We start from the raw sequence: 17,027 nt of genomic DNA, 5'->3' as shown, positions 1-17,027 counted from the left end.
ATTTTGAGAGAGAGAAAGTGCATGAGTGGAGGAGAGGGGGAGATGGAGGGGGAGACGGAGGGAGAGATGGAGAGAGGGGGAGGGGTGAGAGACAGAGAGAGAGAGAGAGAGAGAGAGAGAGAGAGAGAGAGAATTCAAGCAAGCTCCATGCTCAGCCTAGAGGCCGATGCGGGGCTCAATCCCATGATCCTGGGATCATGACCCGAGCCAAAATCAAGACTCGCAACTAAATAAGCCACCCAGGTACCCCTATTTTTTTTTAAGTATACACTCAACGTGGGACTTGAACTCACAACCCCAAGATCAAGACTCACATGCTCAACCGACTAAGCCAGCCAGGCACCCCTGGAAGAGGCATTTTTAAGTAATTTGCATAACAGCACACTTTGGGCTGGCAGTGACCACTTTTTCAAGTAAATGACTTTCTTTTACACTTAGAATTAACATTTATCCAGTGTCTACTCTACTCCTAGCGGTTAAATACACTCATTTTTAAGTTTCTGTCTTTTGCCTCTCAAAGCAAGAAGATCTGAACCCATAATCTTAATTCTGTTGTGTTAGTTGAATACAGGGTATTCTTTTGGAGGCTTTGGATCGGTCTCAAATCCTTTTGGAGACAAAGAGGTATGTAAATCAACACAAACTAAAATATAAATTGGAGTGCTATATTGTACTGTGTATGGCTTAGTCATGGCAGCATTTTACATATACATGTTTGTGTGTGTTTGTGTGTGTGTGTGTGTGTGTGTGTGTGTGTATAAAAACAACTGAATTCCCTTTAATAACAATACTGTTCCAGGACTCATTTAATCCTCACCACATCTGTATGAGACAGATACTATTATGATTCCCAACTTACAGAGGAGGAAACCAAGACAGAGAAATTAAGTAATTTTCCCAAGGTCACTTGGGCAGGCAAATGAAAAATCTGGGATTCAAACCCATGCAGTTTAGATCCAAACCACTCTTAACGACTCTATGATAATGCTCTTAGTCACAATTCAATTCAGCACCTAAGAAATGTGTCTAATAGAGGCATTTGCTAAATACTTGTTGAACAAACGAATGAACAAATGAAAGAACATTAAGGCAAGGACTCTCAACTAAAGGTACATTCTCCCAACCCCTCCAAAGAAGTTGTTCTCCTCTCCCAAGAGTCTGGTGTTACCCGCACCACCCCCCCCCACCATATACCATCATATTGCCACCCTTATTAAAATAAAAGCCATAGTAAGTCATCGTAATGAATGAAACAATGTAGTGTTTCTCATCCCTTAGGCTTTTAGGAAACAAGAAGCATGCACTCTGGTTCAAGGGCCTTCGAGCTAGGGGTAAGCAGCTATTGACTACTTACTCGCCTTCCCTAATACATACACAGGAAATGTATCTTTAGGGAGTTACAATATTGAGGCAAAAGCAGCTGTCTACCCCCCAGATACCAGATATGATATATCATCTGTCTTCAACTACACCATTTACTTATTTACCTACTTATAAAAAACATTCTATTTTCAGATATATCTCTGTTTATAAGCTAACTCAGGTACTTTTGACACTAAGAGAGGGATAAATGGTAAATGAATGAAAATTGCTGGTTCTTGCCATCTCTGTTGCTTGTCATTGCTGTTTATTAAAACATGTTCATTTCCCCTGCTGTGCTGCATTTTTCTGTTTTCTTTCACATTAGTCTCTTGTCTCTTCTGACTTTACTCCTCTGACATTTGTTGCAAAAAGTAGGCCTATCATGCACAGACTTCTAGAAAAGTGAAGTAATCATAGCACACTGAAAGACATCTTCAAATCTTAAGATGCTTTTTGTCATTCGGTTTACATTATTAGTTATTCAAGTATTACTTTACTGGAGAAAAGAAAAAAGCCTCGTTGGTTGAGTTTTGTCTTTGGGAAAGGGAGGTAGGCACAGGAGGAGTTGTACTAGGCTCAAACTGTTCTAAAAGGTACATGGAATATTTGAAACTAGTGCCCCTAAGTGAATCCTAAGCTATACTGTCCTTCCTTCGGAATAGTAAGAATAAAATAGGCTAACATCTTTACAGATTAAAAATTAATAAAAAAGTATAACTCATAAACCTGTGTTAGATTAAAATATTAAGTCTAACAAAAAAAATCTTGGGAACACTCCTGATTTAAAATAGCGCTACCACATTCTTTTTTTTTTTTTTTTTTTTTTTTTAATTTTTTTTTTTTTTTTCAACGTTTATTCATTTTTGGGACAGAGAGAGACAGAGCATGAACGGGGGAGGGACAGAGAGAGAGGGAGACACAGAATCGGAAACAGGCTCCAGGCTCCGAGCCATCAGCCCAGAGCCTGACGCGGGGCTCGAACTCACGGACCGTGAGATCGTGACCTGGCTGAAGTCGGACGCTTAACCGACTGCGCCACCCAGGCGCCCCAGCACTACCACATTCTTAATGTTTATGAATGGCTGCCAAGGTTTTCAAATAAATTTTTAAATAAAAACCTTACTCCTTTGGATCAGCTTAATCTTTTGATAGAAAGAATTAACTATAAATATACCATAAACTATATATAAACTAAATGGTCTCTAAAGCTCTAAAAATTCTACAATTCTCAATGGAGTTGGAAATGCTCTAAGCATCTCAGAAATTACCTAGTGCGATAGTTCCTGAGATGCTAGACTAGCCGCTCATTGCAAACTTACTAAAAATAATAAAAATAAAAACAAAACCAAAAAGCAGATTACCAGGTCTACCCCGGTAGGTCTGGCATATTAATTTTGGCGGGGAATCAGGTTCTATTGAGGCTAATAAAAATTACTGGCTCCCTTCCCAGAAAAATGCACATATACAATTTTACATATGATATAATCCCCTGAAGACCCATCCCCTGAAGACAGACTCATGAACTGATGGCCCCCAGGTTAAAAAGTAAAACAGAATTCAGACCCAGAATGTTATCAATGTTTTCCAAAGGGTGGTTAAATGGAAGAAAGAACAGATTCATTCTATAACCTGTAAGAAGATACAACTGGGAGAAAGTCATAGAATTTGTAGCTGCACTTAAGGCAAGTCTTTGTAATAATTAGAGCCAACACATAATTTGACAGCTTTCTCCACAATGTAATAGGTAGTCCACTAGTCTAAGAGGTCAAAATAAGGAGACATCTTTAAAATAGAGATTTAGGAACACCAGGCTGGCTCAGTTAGTAGAGCATGTGACTCTTGATCTTGGGGTCATGAGTTCAAGCCCCACATTGTGCATAGAGCTTACGTAAAAAAAACAAAAAAACAAAAAACAACAATATTAAAATAGAGATTTTATAAAAAGATTAGAACTATTGTGGAATGGATTCTCATATTGTGTAGAAGCTAGGGGAAGATAATTAATTTCTAAGGTCTTTTTCAATTTTAACATTTTATGGCTCTAAAGAGTTTTAGAAGAGAGGACAAAGGAAAAAGATAAAAAGTTAATTTTAAAACTTTTTTTTTTTACTACTTATATTTTCTGTGTTTAAGATTTAAAAAAATAAACAAGAGCCTAAATGTCCATCAACTGATGAATGGATAAAGAAACTGTGGTTTATATACACAATGGAATACTATGTGGCAATGAGAAAGAATGAAATATGGCCCTTTGTAGCAACGTGGATGGATCTGGAGAGTGTTATGCTAAGTGAAATAAGTCATACAGAGAAGGACAGATTCCATATATTTTCACCCCTATGTGGATCCTGAGAAACTTAACAGAAGACCATGGGGGAGGAGAAGGAAAAAAAAATGGTTAGAGAGGGAGGGAGCCAAAACATAAGAGACTTCTAAAAACTGGGAACAAACTGAGGGTTTATGGGGGGTGGGAGGGACGGGTGGGTGGGTGATGGGTATTGAGGAGGGCACCTGTTGGGATGTTGTATGGAAACCAATTTGATAACAAATTTCATATTAAAAATAAATTAATTAATTAATTAATTAATCAATATAAATAAAACTGCCTGCATTTGTATTCTAGGAGTATCTGTGTTAATGTGACCATCCTGAAATGTAAACCATAGCCAGAGAGTCTGCTTTCCTTCTTTCTTTTATTTTTCTTTTTAGAGATGGAGGGGATGAGAGAGAGAGAGAGAGAGAGAGAGAGAGAGAGAGAGAATCCCAAGCAGGTTCCACGCTCAGCTCAGAGCCCAATGCGGGGCTCAATCCCACAACCCTGGGATCATGAGCCAATACCAAGAGTTGGACGTTCAACCAACTGAGTCACCCAGGAACCCCAAGAGTCTGTTTTTCTTAATTTAATATTATCTCCTTTTGTATCTCCAGCAAAACTTTGTTTAAAAAAAAAAAGAGGGCCACCTGGGTGGCTCAGTCAGTTAAGCATCTGATTCTTGGTTTCAGCCCAGGTCATGACCTCTGGACTCTGTGAGTTTGGGGACTGCATCGGGCTCTGCACTAGCAGCATGGAGGCTGGCTGGGATTCTCTCTCTCTCTCCCTCTCTCTCTACCTCTCCCCCTACTCACACTGTGTCTTTCTCAAAATAAATATACACTTAAAAAAATAGTTTAAAAAAATGAGTATGGTATACATCCTACTACCCTAGAAAATAACTTAGCCAGTTTCTTTACTAACAACTATGTATGTGAATCCTAATATACTGAAATAAAAATGTATAGTAATAACCTACTCAGGAGTCAAACTACATGATTTGGTCTTTTCATATTCCTGGATTTCCTGCACTCTGATGAGTATCCAGAGAATAAACTTTCTCCCCAAAAACATCCTTGAGGGAGAGATAGAAACACTATGTACTCAGTGAGTGTAGATATAAGAGACTGAATAGGAAAAACAGATCTTTCAATCAATACATTTTGACAGTGCCTGATGAACTAAAATTTTGCAAACTCCCTCCTTTAAGAGGCACCAAAGGCAGTTAGCTCTTCAGAGACACAGAACACTCCCTATTTCTGCAAGTAAAACTGAGAAATCAAGTAGAAGGAAATTCACAAATTCTATTAAATGATTGTATCCAGAAATGTCATTTAATACTTTGCTACTCATTCTGTTCCTTGATTAAAATTAGAAAAGTAATCAATTTTGAAGTGAAGACAATTATTTTTTGTTATTTTTGAGAGAGCGAGAGACAGAGTAGGGGAGAGCAGAGAGAGAGGGGGACAAGAGGATCTGAAGCAGGCTCTGTGCTGACAGCACACAGCCTGATGCGGGCTTGAACTCACAAACCGTAAGATCATGACCGGAGCCGAAGTTGAACGCTTAACCGACTGAACCACCCAGGCACCCTAAGACACGGCTGTTCTTTATGAATTCACTTTCCCTTCTCTCAAGTCACCATTTTCTGTTGGCAAATGCAATGTCTTCAAAGAAAATATCTACACTTGACCAAAAGCAATAAAAGTTGTCTTGGACCAAACCTGGCAAAAAAAGCAACAAAACAGTCACCAAATAATAAATGTTTGCTATCTTATACAAAACTGTTTTTAAAAGTTCAATATTTAAAATGAAGCTATTTTGAAAAATTGGTGACAATCCTGTCATGTAACAAGCAGAAAGCCAATAAGAACTTAAATGCAAAACTAAAAAATGTCAGATTGAATACTGCTAAAGCAGACATGACTTCTAGTAAGATACTTGCATGAAGCATCATATTAAAAAAGAAGAGCTATTCTAAAAAATAAAATAATAGCTATTCCTTCCTTAAAAATAAAAATTTCAAAAGATACATTTCACAAGAACATTTGCATTGCAGTACTTTTTCCATAAATGCAGAGTGAAGTTTTGTACTTAAAATTATAACTGAGCAGAAAAAAATCTGATGTAGCTTTAAAAAGTTATTTTTCTTCCGAAATGGTTTTCTCAATGTTTGGTTTAGTATATGCATGTGCATTTAATGCTAAATATGTTACCTCTTTCTAAAGTACCCAGTTTGGAACGCACATTAGAAATTCCGTATTCTGGGGTGCCTGGCTGGCTCAGTTGGTAGAGCATGCAACTCTTGATCTTGAGATTGTAAGTTCGAGCCCCCCATGATGGCTGTAGAGATTACTTAAAAATAAAATCTTTAAAAAAAAAAAAAAAAGGTGCACGTGGGTGGCTCATTTGGTGAAGCGTCCAACTTCAGCTCAGGTCATTCGTGGTTTTGAACCCTGTGCGGGGCTCTGTGCTGACAGCTCAGAGCCTGGAGCCTGCTTTGAGATTCTGTGTCTCCCCCTCCCTCTCTGCACCTCCCCCTCTTGGACTCACTCACTCTGTCTCTCTCAAAACTAAATAAACATTAAAAAAAAATTTTTTTTATCTTAAAAAAAAAGAAAAAGAAATTCCATGTTCTTGCATGAGGTTTGCATGTTTGTATTTTGAGGAATTTGTTTTATGTGACACCAAGATGTTTGTGGTTAGCAGTTTTTGATCAATTACACATCTGATTCAAATTAACTGAGTTGAGAGTTTGTTGATAAAACCATATGGTAGGAGCTACTGTGGGTAAAAAGGGAAATAACTCAAAGAAAAAGCACTATTCAACTCCAAAGACTATTTATTCCTTTTTTTTTTTTTTGGTAAGTGAGGGAGAACGTGCACACGTGAGCCAGAATAACAGGGAAGGGGTAGAGGGAGAGGGAAAGAGAGAACCTTAAGCAGGTTCCATGCCTAGTGCAGAGCCCGATCTCATGACGTGAGCCGAATCAAGAGTCAGATGCGTAACTGACTGAGCCAACCAGACACCCCTAATTTCACTGTCTAATCTTATAGACAAATCAATGCTATCTTAGATAAAGCTTGAAGTAAATTCACTGACCGTATAGCAAATATAGTAAGAACATGATATCAGGTTGGATTCTAAATGTAGCAGGAAGCAACTGAAGGATTTTGGTCTGGGAAGCACATCCTAAAAACCATAGTTTTGCTTTAGGAAGATTAATCCTGTTTCAGTATATAGAATAGAATACGAGAAGAAGACAGGAAATGACAGAAACATTAATTAGTATAATCCAGTTATAAGGCAGTGAAGGCCTGAATTACATTAGTAAGAGAAAGAAGTGGGAAGGACAGGCAGCAGAGAATACAGCACAGAGTTAAGAGCATGGACTTTAGAACCACATTGATTGTTCCAAATTCTGGCTCTGTCTCTAGTTAGCTAATGGCCTTAGACAAGAAATGCTGGGTCTCAGCTTCCTTCTCTGTGAAAAGGGAACAATAACAGTACCTACTCCTCACTGGGTTATGTTTATAAAAGTTCCTAGTGTTATTATTATGAGGATTAAACCTAAACACTCCCAGACAAAATGGATGGGAAAGTTGAATAAAATAAAGGGATAAATAGAAGCATGAGTTTTTAGTTCCATAACTTGAAGAAAACTTTAAAAACAGACATTATATGGGTAAGTTGGTAATATTTATCACTATCCATTGCAGGAATGTTTTCTCTCTCTTTAAATTTTTTTTAATATTTATTTTTGAGAGACAGAGCATGAGTGGGGGAGGGGCAGAGAGAGAGACACACACACAGAATCCAAAGCAGGCTCCAGGCTCCGAGCTGTCAGCACAGAGCCCGATGCAGGGCTTGAACTCATGAACCGTGAAATCACAATCTGAGCCAAAGTCACTCAACCAACCAAGCCGTCCAGGCGCCCCAGCAATATTTTCAAATTGTAGATGAGGAACAGTTTAAATAAGTATCTATTGCATGAATGGTAAATTACTGTACATCCATATAACACAATAGTTTCAGCCACGAAGAAGACTCAGATCAATCAGATCAATCAAAATCTAAATAGTAATATAGAACTACCCCCAAAATATTTTTTTAGTTAAAAAAAAGGATAGGTTCATAAAGAATACTTTATATTGTACTCTAATTGCTTAAAAATGAAGATACAATGTATCTATATGCATACATATGCAAATTCTATTTCTGGAAAGGTACACCAGAAACTCTTAACAGATGATTCCCCTGGAGACAGTCTAGAGAACTAGGGATCTAGGGCAGAAGGGAAATTTTGTCTCCTTTGTATACTATTTGATTTTACCATATTTATGTAGTGCTTTTTAGTTAAAAAAGTTATGAAAAGATATTAGGGGATAGGCTAGGATGAGTCCAACAACAGGAAATCATATTTACATATTTTAGCCTGAGCATAACTTTTATTCATTCTACAAGTTTGCTCAGTATAGACAACTGGTAATCTGGTCTAGTGATCTTAGGGTTCAAAACCACTAAAAAACTGCTTTGAAAAAGGTCTTAAAAATAGTTCAGGAAGGAAAAACAAAGTGAACCTTAAAAAGTATAGAGGCTATTAAAAATTAGGCTGTGCTTCAAAATTCTAAATTTATATCTCGGTTTGTGATATGAACTGTGTTATAAACAGTTCATAGGTCCGTAGGCCAGCCCACCAAAGCCTACCACACCGACAATGGTAACTAGAGCACCATAGTATTAGAGTCCATCATTTTAGAGCCTTGAACGAGATGACCTCTCCCTCCTTCTTGAAAGGCTTTCTTCTCTTGGCTTGTGTGAAATCAAGTAGTCCCAGTTTTCCTCTTATTTTACGGACCTTCTTTGCTTGCTTCTCCTTTCCTTCCCACCTTCAAGTTAGTCCTCTGTCCTTATTTCTATTTACTCTTCCTTGGTGATCTCATCCAGCCCAGCAGCTTTAAAATACCATCTATATGCTAATAATTCCAAAATTTATATATTGACCCTCTACCTCTCCCTTAAGTTTGATTTATATATGAAAATTGCCTACCCCATATTCTCCACGTGGAGGTCATATAGGCATCACATGCTTAACATAGCCAAAACAAAATTCTTGACTTACCCCCACAATCCTGCTCCTTCCCGTCTGTTCCATCTCATTTAATGACACCATCATCCATCCAGTTGCTCAAGACAGAAACATATGATTCCTCTCTTCATACCTCACAGTAAATCCCGTTAATGCTATTTTCAAGGGGCACCTGGTGACTCGGTAGGTTAAGCATCCGACTCTTGATTTTGGCTCGGGTCATGATTTCATGGTTCGTGAGATCAAGCCCTGAGTCGGGCTCTGCACTGAAAGCACGGAGCCTGCTTAGGATTCTTTCTCTCCCTCCTCTACCCTTCCCCTGCTTACACACACACACACACACACACACACACACACACACACACGTGTGGTCTCTCTCACAAAATTAATAAACTTTAAAAAAATGCTACTTTCAAAATACATCTCATATTCAATCACTTCTCACCACCTATACCACTATACCCTAGTCCAAGCCACCATAATCCTTTGAGGAGACAACTACAAGTCTTCTACATGGCTTTTATGCTTCACTTTAGCCAATTCCCACACTCCATTCTCCATCCAGCAGCTAGAGGGAGTTTTAAAAAATATAAATTGCTGGGGCACCTGGGTGGCTCAGTCAGTTGAGCCTCCAACTTCGGCTGAAGGTCACGATCTCACAGTTCGTGAGTTTGAGCCCCGTGTCGGGCTCTGTGCTGACAGCTCAGAGTCTGGAGCCTGCTTCGCATTCTGTGTCTCCCCCTCTCTCTGTCCCTCCCCTGCTCATGTTCTATCTCCATCTCTGAAAAATAAACTTAAAAAAATTTTTTTAGATGTAAATTGCTGACTGACTTATTTCGCTTAGCATACTATTCTCTAGCTCCACGTCATTTCCAATGGCAAAATTTCATTCTTTTTTATGACTGAGTAATATTCCAGTGTGTGTGTGTGTGTGTGTGTGTGTGTGTACACATATACATACCACATCTTTATCCATTCATCAGTCAACAGACACTTGGACTGTTAAGCCAGTCAGAGAAAGACAAATACCATATGATTTCACTCATATGTGGCATTTAAGAAACAAAACAAATGAGCAAAGGGGAAAAAAGAGAGGGAGAGACAAACCAAGAACAGATTCTTAACTATAGAGAACAACCCGATGGTTACCAGAATGGAGGTAGGTGGGGGGATGGGTTAAATAGGTGATGAGGTTTAAGGAGCACACTTGTAATGAGCATCAGGTATTATATGGTAGCGTTGAATCACTATATTGTATACCTGAAACTAATATTATACTGTATGTTAACTGGAATTTAAATAAAAAACATTAAAAAAATGTAAATCACATCTTATCAATCCCTTGCTTAAAACTGCCCAATAGCTTCCCTTCACCTTTAGAATAAGGAAAGGTCACAAATTCAGTTTCAGACAGGCAGAACTTGAAGGATATAAGGCAGGTAAGTGAAGACGTGAAGACAGTAAGTATACGGCCCTCAAGAGAGATTTGGGCAGAGGTTAGAAAGTGGCCTTACTTATTGGCATATGGATAGAAATTGAAAACCATGGATTTGGAAGAGAATACTTAAAATTAAGTTTGGAAAAAAAAAAAAGGGTGGAGGCATAGGATCATGACTTGAGAACTCACATTAAGGCCTGGTCGAAAAGGAAGAGTTGACAAAATTAAGACTGGGTATGAGAGGCCAGACTCATAATAAGAAGAGCAGATCCGACACCTAGAAAGCTGACGGAAAAGGATGTTTTAAAATGAAGAGAGATCAAATAAAATGGAGATTGAAAAACATTCATTTGATTTGATAACACATTAGTCATTCTGTGACTTTAACGAGACCTACTTCAAAGATGTGATGGGGAGGTATGGCGATTAAGACAGCAACTCTAGTCAATGCTTTCACAAACTTCGCCATCAAAGGAGAAGGAGAGGGGCACCTGAGTGGCTCTGTGGGTTAAGTGTCTGACTCTTGATTTTGGCTCAAGTCATCACCTCACAGCTCGTGGGTTCGAGACCCACATTGGGCTCTGGGCTCACAGCACAGAGCCTGCTTGAGATTCTCTCTCCCCCTCTCTCTCTCTGCCCCTCTCCTGCTCACACTCTCTGTTTCTCTCTAAATAAATAAATAAACTTAAAAACAAAAAAGGAAAAGGAGAGATTAGAAGACATAAAACTTAAAGCTATAACGCTATAGGAATGATTTGACGGAGAGAAAAAGGTTGACGACACAGGACATAATGTACATTTTCTGGAAAGGCAGGAGGGGACAGAATCAAGGTACAGATGGAAGCGTGGTACAACTATTTATGATAACGTTCAACATAAAAGTGTACTCGGAAAAAAAGAATATTTAGAAAAGCCATACAACTCTTGTATGTGCTAAATGCCTCAGTAAAGAAAATCTATTTTAGACCATGTAATGTAAAATAACTCTCTCGCATCAATACCTGCAGACATTGACAATGACCAACTCATTCAATAAACATTTACTAAAAGCATAGTAATGAGCTGGACAGTGTTCTAATCTCTGCAGAATACGGTAAAGAGTAAGACATTCCTTTTGCCTTTAAGGAACCCATAGTTAGCAAGCAGGTAAGTTGAGAATTGCAATTCAGTATACATCAGTACTGTGATACACACTTTGTATATATATACAAAGGAAGGTGGTGACACAAAGAAGGGGCACAACAGCATGGGCTTTGAAGTCCAACAGACTGGTCTGAATCTGAACTCTGACATTTATTAGCTATATACCTTTGGGCAAGTTATGTAGCTTCTCTCTAAGCCTCAGTTCCTCATCAGAGAAGAAGATGCAAAAGTTATTTTCCTCACAAGGTTATGAGGATTAAATAAGTTAATGGTATAAAACACCTTGAACAGGGCCAGACACATAGTACCTACTCATTACAAACAACCTATTTGTATTAAAAAAGAGATTTTAAAAAAAGAGAGAATTTTAAAAAGTTGTATAAAGTACACTTGAATGGGTCTTAGAAGACAATTAGGAGAATGGCACTCTAGAAAGAAGAAATAAAATGTACTGTAGTATTACAGTAAATTACACATTTTTTAAAATCTCTCTCTCCAACCTACCTTTTGCCAAGAATGTAAGGCAACTAACTACAAATACTTCTATACAGCTGAAATATAAAATCAAAGACATCAGTGGTGAGGTTAGAGAGATAGAAAGGGACAAACTGAAGAGTTAGGGTAAGGAGGAGAAAATGAGAAGACTGTGACCAATTGGGTAAGAGGTGAGCAAAAGGAAGGAATCTACCGTGATTCCCAGGTTTCTGGCTTGGGTCACTAAATGGATGAATTAGCCATGAAACTAGTTAGGATAAGGAGCAAAGAAGAAAGAACAGGTTTGGCAGGAAGATGATGAAATTATTTTTAGACACTGAATTTAAGGTACTCTTCAGTAACTTGGGTGGTAATGTCTGGTAGCCACAGGCAAACAGTCCAACAGGAAAGTAGGTCTGGGTTGGAGACAGATTTAGGCATTGTCAGGAAATTAATAACATCACCCAGGGAGAATACAAGAGTAGGAAGGGAAAACAAATAAACAGACAGATATATTCTTGGATACTAATATTAAGGGGCAGATAAAGGAAAACTAATGAGAAGTTCAAGAGCTAAAAGGATAACTAAGTGCTTTTCAGGAATAGAGACTTTGTCTAATTATGGATTCCTAGGCTCTAGTACAGGAGGTAGTCAAAATAAAAATCTAGAGAAGTTGGGTAGGATGAAGACTAAGAGGTATCCAATGGGTTGAACAATTAGGAAGTTATTACCTTAACAAGAGCACTTGAGTGGAATGAAGGAGGCAGAAGCAAGACTGCAACAGATTGAAGAGAAAAAAAAGAAATTAAAATAAATAACAGAGTCTATTCTTTTTGAAAGCTTGGCTGTAACTGAGAGAAATAAAACAGGACATGGGGTGCCTGGTGGCTCAGTCAGTTAAGCATCTGACTTTGGCTCAGGTCACGATCTCGCAGTTTGTGAGTTCGAGCCCTGCATCGGGCTCTGTGCTGACAACTCGGAGCCTGGAGCGTGTTTCAGATTCTTTGTCTCCCTCTCTCTCTACCCCTCCCCTGTTCATGTGTTTTCTCTGTCTCTGTCTCTCTCTCTCAAAAAATAAGCACTAAAAATTTTTTTAAAAAATTTTTAAAATTTAAAAAAAAATTTTTTTTAAAAGAAATAAAATAGGACATCAGCTAGAAGAAAACCTAAAAGTTATTCATATAATAAATTGAGAAACAAATTCTTCCTAATAATAGAAAATATAAATGAGTGTTTATGACTAAAATATTTAAACATACGACAGCTTTTGGGTTATTTTTTTGTTGTTTTTTTTTTTAAGTTTATTTATTTATTTTGAGAGAGAGTGCATACATGCAGGGGAAGGGCACAGAGAGAGGGAAAGAGAGAATTCTAAGCAGGCTCCATGCTGTCAGCACAGAGCCCAGCACCGGGCTTGACCCTGTGAATTGCGAGATCATGACCTGAGTCGAAACCAAGAGTTGGACATTCAACCAACGGGACCACCGAGGCGCCCCTAAATACACAACAGTTTTAACAGAATCCAAGTTGCTGCTAGTGATATGTAATTACTTACATAGTATTAAAGAAAAAACAATTCACTGATAACTAAAAGGAAAGCAAATATCAAAATGTTGATATAGTGGTTTTTAAGCAGAATTACAATGGATGATTTTCAAGTGCTCACTCAATACTTACCAAATTTTACTAATGAGCTTCTATTCCTTTTATAATTGTGGTGGTAAGAAGTGGAAGGCAATAAACCATACTGAACCAAAATTAATGATGTTTCAAAGGCAGAAAAAATTTAAGAGATTCTAACTCAAAGAAGATAGACCATAGAAGAGATGAAATATAAGCAGGTTGAAAGCAGGAAAGAAATGGAAGGAAAAAATAAAACCGACACAGAAATGAAATCTTCATTGAATATAACACAAAGGAGTACAAACACTGCTGAAAACATAGTAAAGGACACGGACAAGAGGACTGAGAAAGGCAAGCAAGATATAAGTGAACTCTGAAAACCATAAAACATTGTTGAAAGAATTAAAGAAGATCTAAATAAATTAAAAACATCCCATGTTCGAGATTGGAAGACTTAATGTTATTAATATGGTAATACTCCCCAAACTGATATGCAGATTCAACACAAATCTCTATAAGAATCTCAGTTGAGTTCATATAAACTGACAAGCTGATTCTCAAATTTATATGGAATTGCAAGGTACCTAGAATAGTCAAAACAATCTTGGAAAAGAATAAAGTAAGAGGACTCATACTTTCTGATTTCAAAACTTGCTACAGAGCAAAAGCATGGGAGGCAGTGAGGTAACAGCACATGGACAGACATATAGATCAATAGAATAGAATCAAGTGTCCAGAAATAAACCTGAATGTTTACGGTCAACTGATTTTTGACAGAAATGCCAAGGCTATTCCATGGGCAAAGAGCAGTCTTTCCAACAAATGGTGCTGGGACAACAGGGCAGCCAACTGAGACAATCTCTACCCTACACCAAACATGAAAACTTACGCAAAAAGAATCAAACATAAATGTAAAAGTGAAGCTATATAAAACTCTTAGAAAAAACATAGGGATAAGTTTTCATGACCCTGGATTTGGCAAGAGTTTTAGATATGATAAACTGGACTTCATTAAAATTTATTTATTTATTTTTGGACTTCACCAAAATTTAAAGCTTTTGCACTTCAAATAACACAATTAAAAAAGTGAAAAGGCAGGGGCCACCTGGGTAGCTCTGTGAGTTGAGCATCAACTCTTGATTTAGGCTCAGGTCGTGATCTCAGAGTCATGGGATCAAGCCCCTGTCGGGCTCCATGATGAGTGTGAAGCTTGCTTTGGATTCTCCCTCTCTCCCTTTGCCCCACTCCCCTGTTCACATGTGTGCACTCTTTCTTTCTCTCTAAAAATAAATTTTTAAAAATTTGGTGGGGGGCGCCTGGGTGGGTTAGTCGGTTAAGCGTCCAGCTCTTGATTTTGCCTTAGGTCATGATCTCGCAGTTGGGTTCGAGCCCCATATCAGGCTCTGTGCTGATAGTGCAGAGCCTACTTGGGATTCTGTCTCCCTCTCTCTCCACCTCTCCTCACTCTTTCTCTCTCAAAATAAATAAATACACTTAAAAAAATAAAAATAAATAAATACAAATAAAAAGTCAGATAACAACAAGTGTTGATGAGAGCATGTGGACGCAATTGGAACCCTCATACGCTACTAGTAGGAATGTAAAATTCCAGCCACTTTGGAAAAGTTTGGCAGTTAATCAAAATATTAAACATAGAGCACAGAGCTACTATACGACCTAACAATTTCACTCCTAGGTATATACCCAGGAGAATGAAAACATATGTTCACTCAGACATCTCTACACAATATAGCAGTCTTATTCTTAACAGCCAAAAAGTAGAAATAGCCTAAATGCTCATGAGTGGATAAATGGATAGACAAAATGTGGTTTATCCATACAACGGAATATTATTTATCCATAAAAAGGAATGGAGTACTGATATCCACCAATTTAACATGGATGAACTTTGAAAAAATTATGCAAAGTAAAAAAAGGCAGTCACAAAAGACCACATATTATATGATTCCATTCATATGAGACAGTCTACAGTAGGGAAATCTATAGAGACAAAAGGTAGAGTAGCGGTTGCTTAGGGTGGGGGTGGGGTGGGGAATGGAAGCAAGAGGATAAGGGAGGTGCAGCTAAAAAATATGAGGTTTCTTCTTGAGGTGATGAAAACGCTCTAAAATCAACTGTGATAATAACTGCACATATCTGGCTATATTTAAAAACCCTGGTATTTAAATGGTGAATTGTTTGTTTGACATGTGAAGTGTATCTCAAGCTATTGAAAACAGAAATGGAAATGTTAAGAAAGAGTTTAAAAGGATTAACTAGGGAGTTGGGGGCTAAAAAAAAATAATAATAAAGGGATTAACTACTCTTGTACTAAAGAAAATAAATAAAAATGGAATTGATGGAATTGCAAGATATTTAGAAAATAACTACAACAGGAAGCCTATAACCTACAGAACACAACTAAAGCAGTATTTAGAGGCATTCTTATGATTTAAACACTTAGAATGAAAAGAGCATTAAGCATCCAACATAAAAAGACAGAAATACAACCACAAAATAAAACCTAAGAAAAGCTAAAGGAAGGATTTAAAGCAATGAAAGAAAAAAGTAATAAATAAGAAAATAGTAGAACTAACTTAAATAAATCCAAGAGCTGGTTCTAAAATCCAAGAACCAAGAAAAAAACACAGGAAAATTTTTTTTAATCATAAAAGAGTATCTGTTCAACATCACACAAAATAATTTTAAAAACTTAGATGAAATGGGTTATTTTCTAGGATAATAAAATTATCAAAGCTTCCCCTAAAAGATGTATATTGTAAGCAGCCAAATTATCATAAAAGTAGACATTATTTGTCAAATAGTTTTTCTTCCCCTCAAATACTCAAGGTCCAAAGATTTCACAGGCAATTGAATCAAACCTTTAACTTCAATGCCATTTAGCCAGAGATAGAAAGAACACAAATTTAAAAGCACAAAAAACCAAAACTTTGAAATAACTTTTATGAAAGTGGCATAATCCAACAAAGATAAACCAAAAACTACGGAGCAATTTAGCTTATGAGGAGTGATACAAAATTTCTAAATAAAGTTTAGCAAACAGAACCCAACAGCACATTTAAAATAGTAATACATTGTGACAAAGTGAATTGATTCAGGAATGCAAGGATGGTCCAGTAGTACAATTCACCACAAAAGTAGATCAAAGGATAAGAATTATGTAATTTTCAAAGAAGCTATAGATGAAGGCTTTAGATGAAATTTACTTCTGTATTAAAAAATCTTAATAAAATGGTAATAGTGGACTACTTTAACATGATTAAATACGTACACTTCAATCTGAAGTCAGCTCACATTCCAACAGGAAAGCACCAAAAACACCCAATGAACTTAGGAATAAGACAAAGATCCACTGTCTTACTGTTTCATATTTTTTGGAAAGTACTTGCCAAAATAATGTGACAAAAGAAAGAAAGAAGTACAAAAACTGGAAAGAAGCAGATAAAATTATCTTTATTTGGTAATGATAGGATTATTTAACCCCACAACTCTAAAAAGACAACTGGGAAACTAGCTAGTATTAGAATTCTAAAAGTGGCTAGATACAAAATTAACATCAGAAATT

The 17,027-nt window shown here is 37.3% G+C and overlaps 1 protein-coding gene across 5 annotated transcripts in view; it reads right to left on the bottom strand.

The window, feature by feature from the left end:
* The window catches only part of KLHDC10 (kelch domain containing 10), a 70,015-nt gene that overhangs the window by 47,235 nt on the left and 5,753 nt on the right, over nucleotides 1-17,027 (bottom strand). Inside the window, exon 1 of one of the 5 annotated variants that reach the window (XM_042924538.1) lies at nucleotides 6,777-7,448. The exons of the other annotated variants lie outside the window; for them this stretch is intronic. Within the exon in view, the coding sequence (XP_042780472.1) occupies nucleotides 6,777-6,801 (25 nt within the window). The 5' untranslated portion in view covers nucleotides 6,802-7,448. Of the gene's footprint in view, nucleotides 1-6,776; nucleotides 7,449-17,027 lie in introns of those variants that run through there. 5 annotated transcript variants of the gene reach the window in all.

This window comes from Panthera leo, chromosome A2 (assembly GCF_018350215.1).
Source record: "Panthera leo isolate Ple1 chromosome A2, P.leo_Ple1_pat1.1, whole genome shotgun sequence".
NCBI lineage: Eukaryota > Metazoa > Chordata > Mammalia > Carnivora > Felidae > Panthera > Panthera leo.
The sequence above is the reverse complement of the archived record's forward strand: the minus strand, read 5'-3'. Positions and strand labels throughout refer to the sequence as shown.